Raw genomic sequence first — 16,628 nt, 5'->3', positions numbered from 1 at the left:
CATCTGGATGTGTATTTGACGGCCTCACATGCACGGTTTCACATCATAGACATGCCATGGCACGACAACGGGAGCCTAGCATGTGGCCACAAGGAAGCGTCATCAAGGGGTTCCAAACCAGCGGTGGCTGTTGAAGTCTTTCCTCGTCTAGGACTGCGCAGGCGCACCCCCTGGGGGGACTAGTATAGAGGAGAATGAATGTGGTCCCAGGCTCGGAAGAGGCTGGCCACGAATCAATCCTCAAAGGTTGGGACAAGGCCGCGGGCCCTCATCTCTGTGAAGATCCATGGGGGACTAGGGACCGCCAAGAAGTGGGGTGCGGGCAGAGATGCGGGCCATGAGAAAGTCCTTCCAAGATTACCACTTGAGAGGAGTCTGTTGATGATTAGCTTGTGTGGAAGGGCTCTGCTCTGCATAGAAGCATCAATAATGCCTAGTCTTCCTCTTTGGCAAGGCTGAATGATGACTCTCCATGCCACCTTGGCCCGTGCCAGCCTGCCATCATCAAGTAGTCGGCGAGTGAGGATGTAGAGGGAAGTACCAAATGCATGTGTGAATGTGACAAAAGATATGCAATAAATGACACGAGAAGGCAAATCAAAATAGCAAATCTTAGAGCCATGATGATAGTGCATGAGCGGCTCTCCTAAGATCACAATCAGAAATGCTATCAAAATGATGTCAATGATGATTTGAATTTGCACCATGGCGATCAAATGAAGGATAAAAGTAGTAGTCCATGGTCGAGTGTGAACACTACCCAAAGTGTACGTCCCAGAACACAATGCACAACATGTGTGAACACACCTCTCAAACACAAGGCGTATGTGGCGTGTGAACCACGATATGTGAACAAGCCCAAATAATACTCAACACAAGTTAACGTGTATTCCACATGAAAGAATCCCAAATGTGTGAACAACCACCAATAACACTCAAAGTGTGTGAACACACCTCATCAAGCTCAACGTGTGTAGAAGCTTCACCTTTAGGGTTGAGTTAAGAAAACTAGAGTGGACAAGGTAATATGAGGAGCTAATGTTGAATGGGCAAAAGATTTTAATGGCCACAAGGTTTAGAAAATAATGAAGGCTTGACTGGGCAAGTGCGCAAAAGATAGGGTAAGGGAGGTGTGAAAAGTAGGGAAAAAAAACCCTAAAAAGAAGTGGGTTCCTTCTCTCTTTTACTCACGTTGGTGGACAAGATTTTAACTTTCTCCTCTTCGTCAAGTGCTGGCGGCTGAAAGCTCAACAAGAGCTTTTGATGCTTCTCCTGTAATGGCTAAGAGCTGAGAGCCAAACTCAATCAAGCCTCTTCTCTCTTAAAAAAAAAAAGGTAATAATGTTGATGCACGCTGCGCTTTTTTTTTTTTCGCATGTGAATGCCCAGTGCTGTCCGTGTGCTCTCCTCTACGTATTGTCTCGACACTCAGTCACGAACAACAAAGCACTGAGACATTGAATAAAAAGAAGGCGATGAAGTCATTTTATTTTTTAGTATAGGAGGCCTCAAAGACAACACTATCTTAGGCCTTAGTGACAATGTTATCTGAGGCTTCGTCTCTGCCAAACTCGCCAACTGCAAATGCTTGCATGGCTGCCCACCTTGTGCTGTAGAGAGAGAAATGAAATGTTATATTAACGTCTTCGAAAGGCCATAATGACCTATGAGACCAAAAGTTACATCATGGTGGATCTGATACAATGTCTGGATAAAAAAACCCAGAAAATGAAAAATAAGAGAGAGAGAGAGAGAGAGAGAGAGAGAGAGAGAGAGAGAGAGAGAGAGAGATTTTATTAACGTCTTCCAAAAGACCGAACTCGGCCTATGAGACAAATCGGAGTACCTGTATGGGGTATCCTCTGTCATCCCAACAAAATGAAAAAGTACTGAATAAAAAAGCTGAATCTGGGTGTGCAGGGGATGGAGCTCTATTACTAGGAGAATGCAAAGCTATATGCATGGAGTATACAATCATGATATGCAACCTAGCTAGCTCCATCCTGTACCATACTGGGGGTATAAAATGGTATACATCAGTGAAGGGGGTGTCCACAACTCCCTGAAGAACATGCCTGGGTGTGCTCTGAAGCGAGCCAGTCGCTCCGCACCCTCTCTGTGAAACTGAGCTCTGATCTCTGTCATCTCTCTCTGGTATAGGCGTGGTGTCCGAAAGCCAGGTGTCCTCTGTCTCCTGCGGGCTCTAAGTGTCTCTGCTCTCTGGAGAGTAATTCCCTGCCGTGTAGGGGCTGGGAGGGGTATGGATCTCTGAAAAAATGTAGTAATCTGTGTCTGTCGCCCCCCCTCTGGAGCTGTCTGAGCCTGTAATAATGTCTCTCTGTGGCGCTGTATGTTTAGAATGTATCTCCCCAGTATGCGCTGGTCTGCTGTCTCAAAGATCTGGCGTAGGGAATGTGGCTCTCTGAATAAAATGGAATATCTCTCTCTGATGGCTGTATATGCTCTGCATCTGCATACATAATGCTCCTCACTCTCCACCTCCTCTCTGCACAATCTGCATACCCTCTCCTCTCGGGGGATCCGTGCTGCTCTGCCAGTCTCAATCTCCAATCGGTGTGATGAAACTCTGAGCTGACCAATAGCCACTCGGGAGCCGTGTGGTAAAAAGCTCTCCATGTATCTAGGCCTCTCTATAAATCCATCATCAGTGATACTCATGAAGTGATCTCTGTAGTATAGCATCTTCGGTGGAAGAGGCTGTGTAGGCGATATCCATGTCTCTCGTGTATAGAGCTGCCATAGATCCTATCTCAATACTCTGTTCCTCTCACTATGAGAGAGACGGATATGTGGTGCATCCCTGTCATACTGGAATGGTGGTAGATGATCCATGTCTAGGCCATGCTGTGAGAACCAATGTGTGACCTGTGCATACCATGATCCTCTGTCTCCTGCCTCAGCCAACTGTCTAGATGCCTGAAAAGCTCTGTATGATAATCTGTCCTGTGGCATCTCTCTGAATCTGTCTAGCAGGCATATAGTCTGAAATATGGCCTCTACCATCATAGGAGGCGCAGCAAACTCTGCTCGGATAATGTCATGAGGTACTGACGGTTTGCTGCGTATCATGCGTGCCATCATGAGGGCCTGTGGTCTCTCTATCTGTGTCCACCAATGAGTAGCAAGGCCTGGCGCCCATACTGCTGCTCCATACATCAATGCCGGTGTGACTAATGTGTCAAATAGCCACCCCTTCGTCCGGGGCTCCTGAAAATGCGCCTGGTGGCACTGTCTCTCTAGCATAGCCAATGCTGCATATCCCCGTGTCAATCTAGCTCTGGCTGCTGAACCCATGGTAAAGCGTGTGGCTGCTGCAGAGAAGGTAACCCCTAGGTACACGTATGATGTCACCACCTCCACCTGGCATCCTGCGAGAGTGAATGTCAGCTGACTCCTGCCCTGTCTCGATGTATGAAAGACCATAACCTTGGTTTTCCCAAGGTTCACAGTAAGACCCCTCTGTGTGCAGAAATCATGGAGTGCATGTAGATGCTGCTGTAGACCACCTGGGGACTCAGACACCAATACAATATCATCAGCATAGAGCATAATATGTACTGAGGTACCTGCTAAATCAACTCCATCTCCGCCTCCCCGTGTAATGAAGTCAGCCACCTCATCAATGTATAACCCAAATAGCGTGGGGGAAAGTGGGCATCCTTGCTTCACACCAATGGTGCTAGCAATAGTCTCGGACATACCTCCTGGACATCTGACTCGCCCAAAAACCTGCTCATATAATGCATAGATGCCCCATGTCATATCTGCTGGTATGCCAAGAGACTGTAGGCGCTGAAAGAGCCTCTCTCGTGGTACTGTGTCAAATGCCTTGCGGAAATCCACAAAGCAGCAATAGAGCTTTCTCTTCCTCACTCTGGCCTGATCAATCATACATCTCAAAGTGAATACATGGTCAGTGGTAGAGAAAGCTCTCCTGAAGCCTGCCTGCCCTGATGAGCGTAAACCTGCTCGCTCAGCATATAAGCTAAGCTCCTGCTCCAGCACTGCACCATAGAGTTTGGCTAGCACGTGGCCAACCATAACCGTCCTGTAGTTGCTCGGATCGAGCATATCCCCTGTTTTGTGAATCGGCACAATGGTGTGCATCGTCCACTCCGCAGGCAAACCCTCTGCTAGTGCCCTGTTAAACAGGTGTGCAAGAAAAGGAGCTAAAGAATCTACTGCATATATGAGATGCTCACCCTGCAGGCCCATATGGTCGGCGGCCCGTCCATGCTGTAGGCGGCGGATAGCTTCCTGTACCATCGAGTGGGTAAAGAAGCTAGCTGTGGTAGGTCGAGGCTCCTGTGGCTGAGGTATAGGTGGCTTCTGTGGGGCATGGTATAGACCCTCTGCATATGTGTGCCATGTCTGTGGGTCTGCAATAGGTGTCGGGGTCCGGGGCTCTCTGAAGTGCCGCCATGAGACAGGGCTATCTCTACTCATGAAGAAATGAAAGATCTCTAGCTCCTGTATCTCTGCAAAGGCCCGCCTTTTGCGGCGAGTAAGTCTCCTCATCTCTCTCCTCGACTCCTGCTCTGTGATGGCTTCCAAGGCTCTCTGTATGCGGAGTCGTGAGTATAGGGCTCTGCACTCGTCATCATACCATCTGTTCTGGGGCATAGTCCCAGGTCTCGCAGGCTCTCCTGAGTGTACACGATGTGGGAAGCTCTGTAATGCAGCCGTGTGTAGGAGTGATGCGAGCTGGGCTGTAATGGTATCCATAGATGCCAGGGGATCCATGAGTAGGAGCCCATCCTCTACTCTGCCAGTGTATATGTCTGCCATGTCATGTGTGAAGTAGATGGTAGTGTGTGGCGTCGGTATATGGGGGGCTGGTGATACTGGTGATCCGGCTAGTGAAAATGCCAAGTATGTATGATCTGCCCCAATAGGACGAGGTGGAATGGAGAATGAGGTGACAACCTGTGATGCCTCCAAAGACCCCATAATGTAGTCTACCACCGTGCCTCCGGTCCGTGTATGACCCCCATGTGGGAAGCATGTCAGCCCTCCTGATCCCGGCCACTGTAGCATCCCGTTATAAATAACGAGACGATGCCTGGCTCCCAACTCTAGTAAGTGGTCCCCATAATGCCCTCTGTCTGGTCCAGTGTCCTCTGATGCCCGACTAGCCCCTATCTCCTCTGGATCCACAGGGTGGAGGATCTCCATGTCATCATAGTCATACACCTCACACTGTCTGCTCTGTGTGTGGGCATTGAAGTCGCCCGTAAGAAATACTTCCCCTAGTGTAGAATAATGCATAATCTCCTCTGACAGACAAGTGTATGGCGAGGCTCCTATCTCCTCCTCCTGTGGCATGTCCTCTGTAATGACGTAGGAGGATCCTGATGGAGAAAAGTAACATAGAGCTATGTATATAACCCTGTCCTGTGAGAGCTGTAAGCTGATCCACATGTATCTGGCCTCTGGATCCTGTGCTACCACTCTCAGTCTCCCCTGTAGCTCCCGTCTGAATAGGACTGCTACTCCCCCCGACCCTCTCGAGGTACCCTGGCGTGTGGTCCTCCTGTATGCTGACTCCCACTGGAATCCCTCTACTCGAGGTAGCCCTCTCTCTGGGCTCTGATGTGTCTCTGTCAGAAGTATGATGTCTCTCCCCACCATAACATGCTCCAGTCGTCCAGGCTGCACCCATAGTGAACCATTACAGTTCCATACTGCTATGTGTATCTCTGTTAGTGGCCTGGTCTGTGTCCCATAGGCCCCAAACCGCTAATCCATGGGCCGGCCATCAATGATGACCCGACCATCTCGATAGAAGGCCTTCTTGCCTTCTCTCCTCGCGTGTAAGACTCGTGGCATGCAAGTTCTCCTATGCTCAAGCTGCATCCTCGTGAGATCATCATCCAAGAAAATAGGAGCTCCCTCTAAACCCCGTAGTATGACCCTCTTCCTCATGAAGGTGACCCTCTCCGTCTCTCCTGCAAACTGTAGGATGAGGGCTCGCTTGCGTGTTGAGTCTTTCCCGGCTCTCCATGCTTTGGTGAAGGGGAGAGGGTGCTCTTCCTTGTAGCCGAGCTTCATGCATAGAAGCTGTCCATCTTTCTCGGGAGTGGAGTCGGGTGTCTCGGCTATACCTGTGACTCGAATGTTGAGGCGGCGGGCATGCCTCATCTTCTCCTCCTCAATGGTGGTGTGAATGATTTGGTTTTCTTCCCTTTGAGTCTCCTCCCTCACTTCTTTACGGATGTTCTTCTTCACCACCTCGACCCATCCTGACTGCTTGGCTTCGAGCTTTCCCTCCATGTCCTTTGTGATCTCCTTGGAGATCTCTTCTTTGATGGCCGTGAGAGTGTTGTCATTGATCTCCCCTTCTTCCTTCTCAGCATTCTTGATGGCTACCATTTCCACTTTCAATGCACTCACCTCCTCCTTGAGTGCCGTGTTCTCTTGTTCGAGGTTCGTGACCCGTGCTTCGAGAGCTATGATGTGCTTGTGTAGTTTGTTTTCCACCTCATTGAGGTTGGAATCGGATGTCTTCTTGTTCTCCTTGATTAATGCCTTCATTGCCATCTCTAGGGCCTCGAGTTTCTCTTGGAGACTCGGGGCCATTCCTCCAAATCACTCTGCAGTCCTTCCCACAGGCAGGGAGGAGAGAGAGAGAGAGAGAGAGTTATGTTACTGCCTTGGGGGCCTGAGCAAGGGTGCGTGGGGGAAGGCGGCTCAGTGGGAAAGGCGGGCAGAGAGGCAGCGAACTGGCGAACTGGGGGGAAAGCGGGCAGAGAGGCGGGCAAAGTGGCGAACTGGGGGGAAAGCGGGCAGAGAGGCAGCGAGGGGCACAGTGGCGAATTGGAGAGAGAGAGAGAGAGAGAGAGAGAGAGAGAGAGAGAGAGTGACTCTGAGTGACTTGGGCAATGATTGCAGCACTACCAGAGAAGACCAGCACGACTAGCCCATGAGTGCTCGCCGCCAAAGAGAAAGGCGGCTCAGTGGGGAAAAGGCGGGCAGAGAGGCAGCGAACTGGCGAACTGGGGGGAAAGCGGGCAGAGAGGCGGGCAAAGTGGCGAACTGGGGGGAAAGCGGGCAGAGAGGCAGCGAGGGGCACAGTGGCGAATTGGAGAGAGAGAGAGAGAGAGAGAGAGAGAGAGAGAGAGACTCTGAGTGACTTGGGCAATGATTGCAGCACTACCAGAGAAGACCAGCACGACTAGCCCATGAGTGCTCGCCGCCAAAGAGAGAGAGAGAGAGAGAGAGAGAGAGAGCGAGCGAGCGTCTACTAAAGACCCAATGGGCCTATGAGACCAAAGTGATACAATAATGTCCATGGCATATCTCATCATGGAATGGAAAATAAAACAAGAACAAAACATAGACATAGCTATCTCATTGGGGTGATACAAAACTGTCCATGGAAACTCATCATGGAATACTAAGAACATAGAAACATGAGAGCAACATCAGCTTCGAGTAGATGGTATACCACTCTCCAAAATAGCAAGCATGGGGCTAATAAGTATGAACAAGAGGTCTCCCTCAGCTGCTATGTCATGTGGAAAGGTAGCTCGATGGCGGTGGAGCATGTCCTGGATTTGGAGTTGATGAGGTGATCGTGGCCGACGTCGGGGGGGGGGGGGGGGTCGAGGGCGTCGGGCATGCTATAGTGCATAGGCTCAGTCCGAGGTAACTACTCTTGGGCAAGGTAGGTCTAGAGAAGCTCGTGGAGGGTCCACAAAATCCACTATGTCAGTTTCCTCCACCTCCTGGGTCCGAAAGAAACTGGTGATGGTTGGCTGGCGAGGGAGGGGGCGGGCTGAGTGTAATGTGAGATGGGGGATGGTGGTTGGTGGAGGGACGGGTGGTGTGCAGGTAAGAGTGAAAGAGAGGTAGGCATGGTCAACCGCAAAAGGGGGTGGCGGAATAGAGAAGTCGGGGAGAAGGTGTGCCAAAGACGGAGATCCCATAAGGTAGTCCACAATGCTAGTGCCTCCTGAGTCAGGGAAGGAGGTGAGGGCACCGGAGGAGGGCCATCGAGATGTCCCGTTATAGATAACGAGACCATGTGCAGCTCACAGCTCTAAGAAATATCTCCCATACAGTGTGACCTCCTCACGTGATGTCTAGCTCCTATAGTCTGATAGGGTCGTCTAGATCGAGTAGTGGGACCTGTTGACTTTCCGTCCTGGCGTTGAAATCCCCGAGCAGGAGGACTTCCCCTAGATGTGAGAACTCCATGATATCCCTATATAATGGTAAATATGGTGACTGGCCATGCTGTGCGGTGTAAGGGGAGTGGCGTGGTGCAAAATAATAGAGCAATGTGGATGACTCTGTCACTGCTTAGCTGTAAGTACGGTGATTGGCGATGCTGTGCAGCATAAGGGGAGTGGCGTGGTGCAAAATAACACAGAGCAATGTGGATGACTCTGTCACTGCTCACGCACCCAAAGATATCGTGCATCCTCGTCTTTCCGGACGATGCTGAGAATCTGTCGGAGATGGGATCTAAAAAGGACAGCTACCCCCTCAGAGCCACGCACTCCTCCTGATGTGCGGGTCTCGCCTCGAAAAGCTGACTCCCACTCATACCTGGCTATGTATGGTAAGCCCCTCTCAGGGCTCTGATGAGTCTCTATATAAAAAATGACATCGTGAGAATCTCACTCAAGCCTGCTTGATTTGACCACAGTATGCCATTGCAGTTCCATACTGCCAACCTCAGGTGTTTGGTCTCATAGACCCCGTATCCCTATTTGGAACGGCGCTGAGAGAGAGAGAGAAATGAAATGAAATGAAATGTTATATTAACGTCTTCAAAAGGCCATAATGACCTATGAGACCAAAAAGTTACATCATGGTGGATCTGATACAATGTCTGGATAAAAAACCAGAGAGAGAGAGAGAGAGAGAGAGAGAGAGAGAGAGAGAGAGAGAGAGAGAGAGAGAGAGAAATGAAATGTTATATTAACGTCTTCAAAAGGCCAAAGTGACCTATGAGACCAAAGTTACAACCATGTGACATATGATACACTGTCTAGAAAAGAAAAGAGATAGCCCCACAATACATCAGTAGGGGGGAAGCTAATGCTACTAGTCAAAATGGGGTACATGAGTACATGGATACATGAATACATGAATATGGGGGAGTACAAAAGTGGCAGTGAGTACAACAGTATATGGCTGGAGTCGTAATCATCCTAGGAGCTCTAGCATGGGTCTCTGCCGGATGGCCTGGATATTTGCCATAGTGAGATGCCTTGTCGGACGAGCCCGATGCCTCGCAATGATGCTCTGAATCCTCCGGTGTAGGCACCGTCTCCGATGTGAGGATCCGCGAACCCTCGGGCATCTAGATCTGCCCAACTGGATAGCTCTCTCAACTAGAGTCCCACGGGGTGCCCACTGCTGGGCTGTCGGCTGTGTGTCCTCCCGGGTAGTCCCTCTATAGAAGTTAGTAATCTATCTCTGTGTGGACTCCCTGCCAGTCGGGCGTCTGCTCTTGATAATGGACTCTCTGAGCCTGTGGATCTCCTGGAGATAAAAACCCAAGCATCGTTGATCACAATAGTCCATGACTCTAGCGAGTGGTCCAAATCCCTCTCTGAAAAGGCAATGGTAGCGCCCTCGAATCTCATAATATGTTTTGCAGCGACGACAGATGTATTGCTCCTCCGTCTTTGGCTCTATCCAACAAATCTGACAAATCCTGTCCCCTGGAGGTATGCCTCTAAATTTGCCTGTCTCTATCTCTAACTGATGTGAAGAGGTGCTAATCTGCCCAATGGCGCACCTCAATCCATGAGACAGATGGGTATCCATGTAGCTTGGTCTAAGTATAAAGCCATCCTCAGTGGTGCGGAGAATAGAAAGCCATCTTCGTCCCCAACTCCTGTGAGGGCTCTAGCCATGTCCTTCTAGTGTCCAACTGAATGAGGTCTTGTCTAATGACTCTACTAATCTCAGAATGTGTCAAGGTGAGAGAGGGTGCCTCCAGAGAGTACTGGAAGGGTGAAAGTCTGTCTAAACTGAACCCGTGGAGCTCAAACCAGGATGCTATTTGCGCATACCAACATGAAGTGTCTCCCTCCATGGCTAGCTGATGAGAGGACTCTAAAGCAAGTCGTGCATACCGGTGTCGGGGAAGCTCCCAGGTGCTATGAATGAAGGACACTGATCTGGCAAGAGCCTCGACTACGATCGGTGGTGCTCCCATCTCGGCTCTCATAATCTCATGGGGTACCGAGGCCTTAGCCCGAATCATCATGGAGATCATGGACACAAGTGGTCTCTCCATCGATCTCCATCCATCGTATGTGCGTCCTGATCGACTGTGACGATCTAGGTTAGGCCCTTAGATCTGTACTCCATATAGCATAGCCGATGTGACCAGCGTGTCAAAAAGCCACAGCTTAGTGCGTGGCTCCTGAAACTGTACCTGTGAGCACATCCTCTCTAGTCCTCCTAGTGCTGCATATCCTCTAGTCAATCTGGCCTTTGCTGCCCCCCTCATGGAAAATGTGGGCCCAGTGAACACCACTCCAAGATATGTGTATGAGTCGAGAGAGAGAGAGAGAGAGAGAGAGAGAGAGAGAGAGAGAGAGAGAAAGCGTCTACTAAAGACCCAATGGGCCTATGAGACCAAAGTGATACAATAATGTCCATGGCATTATCTCAACATGGAATGGAAAATAAAACATAAACATAATAGCTATCTCACTGGGGTGATACAAAACTGTCCATGGAAACTCATCATGGAATACTAAGAACATAAAAACATGAGAGCAACATCAGCTCCGAGTAGATGGCATAACACTCTCCAAAATATCAAGCATGGGGCTAATGAATATGGCTGAGAGGTCTCCCTCAGCTATGTCACGTGGAAAGGTAGCTCGATCGCTTCATTACATATACCAAGTTTAAGATTCATGGTGCCTAGGGCTGCCCATAGCAAGTAATGCACAACATGATTGCGAGTAAAGATAATTAAAACTTGAATAATATAATTCTATGCAATATTAAAGTGCTCACAAAGGCACATTAATCATGTCTTTGCATTAGAGTTGATCCAAGTTTATCCTTTTATAGCTCTCATGGGGCCACAAGCTATGTGCACCCTTGTGACATCCATTTGTCAATAAATTCCCACACTCCATGTGCTATCTTTTTTACCATTGACTTCACCTTTTACAAGTAACCATACAAATCAACCTTTGAGTTAAGACCGTTAGTCTCCCTTACTTTCTAATGTGCATGCTCTCTCCCTTGCTCTACTCATGTTGTACCCTCACCCATTGCTATTTCAATAGGTGGGTTGAGAATGGGTGGGTCTTTGGGTCTCAAGGAGGTGGGGGAGGAGGGAGAAGGTCTTGCCAAGTTGGTGAGATATGAGGAGGGCTGGTCTTTGAGGCCTTTGGCTAGATCCATCATCTTGCTCATTGTGCATTGGCTAGATCCATCATCTTTAGAACATGCAGCGGAAGCTCCTATATGGAACTGATCTCTGTGCGCGTGTGGCCATCTGAGCCTCAATCCAAGGGCTATTTGGTGTGCGCTTTTGTAGGCGCTGAAGGGAGGCTAGGCTCCGACGAGATTCCTCAATCCAAGGGCTATTTGGTGTGCGCTTTTGTAGGCGCTGAAGGGAGGCTAGGCTCCGACGAGATTCCTCTCCTACTCTCTAAACTCTGATGGTTTGGTCTAAGCTACCTCTTGGAGAATGGTGCTGATCTAGAGACGCTATAAATGGGACCAAATTGTCACCGACTTTAAGAGGTGGTTCTTACCTCCTCAATATCTTGAGTGGCTTGAGGATGAGTTCAAGGGATTGTGCTAGAGCACTCTTAGGGTTAAGCAAGGTTTCCCACTCTCACCTACACTCTTCGGTCTATTCATTGATGTGATTGCAGTATTTGTGGACAATTTCGGAGGTAGAGGCTCACCATTGGCCCAGGGCTTACCATCTGAAAGGGCAGTGGATCATCGTATTGATCTAGTCCCTGGTGCTCAACCTGCTAGCATTCGACATTTCAGGATGAGCTAGGCTGAGGAAGATAAGTTGGTCAAATAACTCGCAGATTATTTGAGGATGGGCCCGATCCGTCCAAGTAAATTACCTCGGGGTGTGCCTGTGTTACTTAGGAGAAAGAAGGATAACACCTGGCGAATGTGTGTCGATTACAAGAGATTGAACAAAGTGACAGTTAAGAACCGCTATCCTCTCCCTAGATCAGATGACTTGATTGACCGTTTAGTCGGAGCGAAGTATTCCACAAAGATCAATTTACGTACTAGCTACCACCAGATACGTATTCATGAAAGGCACGTCAAAAGAACCCCCTTTCGGACTAGGTATGGCCATTACGAGTTTCTCGTATTATCTTTGGGTTGACTAATACTCTAGCCACTTTCCAGCAAATGATGAACGATCTTTTTCGTAAACATTTGGGAAAGTTCTTAGTTGTGTTCCTGGATGATATTTTAGTATACAATCGTACTCTTGAGGATCATTTTAGCCACCTCAAGATTGCCTTGACTATTTTAAGACATAATCGACTGTATGCTAAATTAGTAAATGTGAGTTTTTTATGACAGAAATCATTTACTTGGGACACAAAATCACACGAGACTGGTTGAGCATTGACTATGAATGAGTCCATAAGGTTTTGGCTTAGCTGATACCGTAGATGGTAAGACAACCTTGTTCTTTTCTTGCTTTTGTCGTTTTTCTTCCGAAGTCTGTGCGAGAGTACTCTCAACTCACACTACCGATGGCCGACTTGTTGAAAGGTCGTTGACGTAAGTTGAATCAGTCTCTCTCTTTATTTTGGTCCATATTGGCAGAGGATCGAAGACGGGAGCTCATTGATTGACCAAGACTCAGTGACTAAGCAACTTACCATTCACGCTGCGGGAGGCCAGTGGATGATTCGGAATGGTTTACTGTTCCGTACTGACAAAATTTGTGTACCACATGTCCCGGACATTAGGTCCAAGATTCTTAAGGAGTGTGACTACGCCCCTTCTTCTGGACACCTTGGGGTACACAGGACATTAGCTTTAGTGAGACACACTTTCTATTGGCCAAAGATGAAAGGGTATGTAGAAGATTATGTCCTTAAGTGTCAGATTTGTCAAGCAAATAAAGCTGAACGCTTTAGACAGGTTGGGATGTTGTATCCTTTGCAAATCCCAGGTAGTAAGTGGGAAAGTATTTCCATGGATTTTATTACCGGATTGCCAAGAACACGTCAAGGCCATGATTCTATTTGGGTTGTGATAGACCACTTGACAAAGATGGCTAGGTTTATACCTACACGGAAGACTGTTATAGCTACGCAATTAGCAATGCAGTTTATCGAGCGATTGTTTAGATTGTACGGTTTACCTTAGGATGTCATGTGCACGGAGTGTATGTACCATGTGCAACATGTACTTTTTTGCAAGACATTTAAGAAATGCTACAAGTTGCGAAGGAATCTATTAGAAGCGCTCAAGACAGAGACAGATTTTATTCTAATAGATATCGTTCATCGAGAGAATTTTCTGAAGGAATGATGGTGTATTTGCAAGTTCCGAAAGATTCTGAGACTTTACGGACAAACCGATCTCCAAAATTATCCCTTAGATACTGCGGACCATTTTGGGTTAAATGTTGGATTGGTTCAGTTGCATATGCAAAGAGTGTCATTTCTCTAATTTCTTAAATTTTTATAAATGGAGAGTATTATTTCTCTTATTGCTCTCATTAATGAGTGGAAATTTTTTAATTTTTCTACTTAGTGTGAGTGGAACTTCTCTATTTTATGAGTGGGATGGCTTCTCTAATGTTTACACATGGAGTGTGTTGGCTCTAAATCTATATTAGGGGATGGTTCTCTCCGATTAATACTATCAATTGAGCCCAAATTTGTTAACTTTGTTGTAGTATGTCAAGAGTAATGCTTATCTCTTGGTGGAAATACTGGTAAAAATATTGGCATACGTCATGCTCCTGATCTCCATTTTCTATAAAATATATGTGAAAGATCACTTCAAGCTTATCTAGTTATATTTTTATCAAGTTTGTGATTATGTCATATCAAAAGAAGTAATGGTCCACTAAATTGGACTTGTCTTCTCATGTGAAAGTTCATCCTGTATTTCATGTTAGTAGACTTACGGAAGTACTGGGTGGAGCAAACCAGTTAGGTACTCTTCAAGAAATCATAGATATCGAGGATATGACATTTGTTCTACACGAACTAGAAAAGATTCTTGGATTTCGTGAAAGACGTTTGCGGCATGCACTACTCACAGAATACAAGATCAAGTGGACGGATCGTGTTGAGGAGGACGCTACATGGGAGACATTGACTACCCTTCAGAGGGACTACCCTGGGTTTTTACTGAGCTCAGGAGTGAGCTCTTAGAGGAAGGGGAGTATGTCATGTGCACAGAGTGTATCTACTTGGGAGTATGTCATGTGCACAGAGTGTATCTACTGTGTGTAGCACGCACACAAGACTAGCTTCGAGGCTTGGGGTAGCTTGGAGCTAGGCAGGCTGATTGGCGGGCGCCCAAGTGGGGATGCCTTGATGGGTGGGCACCTAAGTGTGGACGCCTGGTGACCGGCCAAGAGCCTATAAAAGGGTGGCCAAGGTCAGTCGGTTGGTCAAAGTCTTGCGAGTCTTTGCGAGAGCTTTGTGGTCAAGAGCCTAGAACTAGTGCAGATATGCACCTGCTTCATGCAACCGAGGCGGGCAGCAATCTCAAGGCCCGCGAGGGTAGCTCCGTGGCGGTATGGGACGTCATGGAGTAGAGATTGGTCGGTGCGTCTTGCTAGTTAGCTCAGCTCGTGGCTCGGTGGGGATAGCCAAGTCTTTTGGGTTTTGCCCACAGCTATCATGGTTGGGTGGTGAGTCAGGCTTGTACCCTTGGGGATTTGACAGCTTCTCTGACAGGACCGTTTCCGCTTGCGTTGGATTGTCTCGTGTGGTAGCAGCGTACTGCTTTGGGAGGGCGTCGGCAATGTCTTCACGCGGACCATAGGTGTCTGTAAAACTCGTCCCGTTTATGAGGTACGTAGAATACGGTACGGTACAAAGCTATGCAAGCAAAAGAAATGCGAAACTTTTTTTTAAAAAAGATGGCTGTTCTTTTTTTGGTGGCTTTTTTATGGCTGTTTGGGCAATGGGGGCTTTCCACCTTGCCACCTTCTCTCGACTTTGCATCTCTAAATGTGTACAAATATCTATTTTTCAAGTGTTTTTTAAACTGGACCGTACCTCTATCGAACTTATTTTTTTGAACTAAAAAGTCCCTTACCGGTACCGTTTTTCCGTACCTTCGTCTCGATTCGTACCTTTGTACCTAAAACTATGGCGTGGACGTCTGCCACCCACCCCTATCCCCATCCTTGGGAGTAGGGTGCTGGGGTTCTATCTCGCCGAAGGGGGGAGGTGGTGCTGGGGCAATCGGTCCACTCTCTCCACTTTGTGGGGGTGTGGGCGGTTGAAGGGGCTGGACCGGCGTGTGGAGCTTGCGTAGAATGGTGATGAGGGCATGCTCTTGCGAGGTGACCCATTTGACGGCAAATGAAGCACTAGCTAGGAAGGCCTAAGTACTCCACCGGCTGAAGGATGGGGCACCCCCGGAGGCATCGAGGGGAGATGACGTGCGGTACAGTCTCCAGTGAGGAAATGCTGATGCGAAGTGAAGGGATCCCGGTCAACTTTGAGGGAGCTGCCGCCGGATCCCAACATCGTTCTCGCAATGACAGGAAGAAGTGGAAGGTACTGCATCCTTGGAAAACAGACCATGATCGGGAATCTGGATACACCAACATGAGGGTCGAAGGTGGGATCAAAGCCGTGCTGCCAGCGCGCATACAAGTGTTGAGGTTTTGAGGGAAGCTAGATGCGAAGAGCTGGAAGTCCGCTTCGGGGACAAGGTAGGGGGTGGGGGACTGCGGTCGGGGATGATGGAGTGCGGCTGCCATGGAGTCCTCTTGGAAGGGTGGAGACCAAAGAAAGCTGAACGAGGCCAATGCACCAAAATCCGCAGGGAACTTGAAGGGTGAATAGGTGAAGAAGGGGGCATACTAAAGGTCAGAGAAGGGGGGCTAGTGGTCAGAAGGTGCAGGGTGGGGGGGGCCCGCGAAAAAGGGAGGCACCGAAATAGGGAAGTGATGGAGAAGGAAGAGGTTGGGGGGGGGGGGGGTGGTGGGGATCTCAGACGACCCGCGAACGGAGTGCCTGCTTGTTTGAAGAACATTAAGTTTAGGATGTTATTGTTTGGTTTTGTTCGTTTTGTGGGTCTAATCTGCAAACTGCTGTATTCCTGGACATTGTCTTTCTCTCTGGCATGCTGATTACTTTTATCTTGCTATTTTACAGAAATCTTTTGTGTGCTGACCCCCTACATTTTACATAAAATCTCTTCAGTATGTTGATCCCTCAATGCTGCTATATATATTCTTTTACCCTGCAGGGATTTGGTCAGTTGTTCGAATTATATTTCCACTGTATTTTTAAGCTTTATGGTCACCGCGATGCTTTCAGTGGTGCTAGAGGGCAAGTTGAAAACTCCAACTGTAAGTTTCCTTTGAGATCTTTTGCTTTCTGATGTTACAATTTCAATAATCAGATGCTTTTTGGTCAGAGTATGAG

The 16,628-nt window shown here is 48.2% G+C and overlaps 1 protein-coding gene across 4 annotated transcripts in view; it reads left to right on the top strand.

Moving 5' to 3' along the window:
* The window catches only part of LOC147621389 (coiled-coil protein), a 181,092-nt gene that overhangs the window by 101,188 nt on the left and 63,276 nt on the right, over window positions 1-16,628 (top strand). For all 4 annotated transcript variants that reach the window (XR_015269822.1, XR_015269821.1, XM_086824147.1 and 1 more), the window contains one exon: window positions 16,450-16,552. Coding sequence is in view for 2 of the 4 variants with exons in the window: in XM_086824147.1 (XP_086680273.1) it covers window positions 16,450-16,552 (103 nt within the window). In the remaining 2 variants the exon portion in view is untranslated. The remainder of the gene's footprint in view (window positions 1-16,449; window positions 16,553-16,628) is intronic.

Source organism: Cibotium barometz, chromosome 30, assembly GCF_041138505.1.
Source record: "Cibotium barometz isolate CiBa-2024 chromosome 30, ASM4113850v1, whole genome shotgun sequence".
In the NCBI taxonomy this organism is placed as follows: domain Eukaryota; kingdom Viridiplantae; phylum Streptophyta; class Polypodiopsida; order Cyatheales; family Cibotiaceae; genus Cibotium; species Cibotium barometz.
Note: the sequence above shows the minus strand (reverse complement) of the source record. Positions and strands in the feature narration are given on the sequence as shown.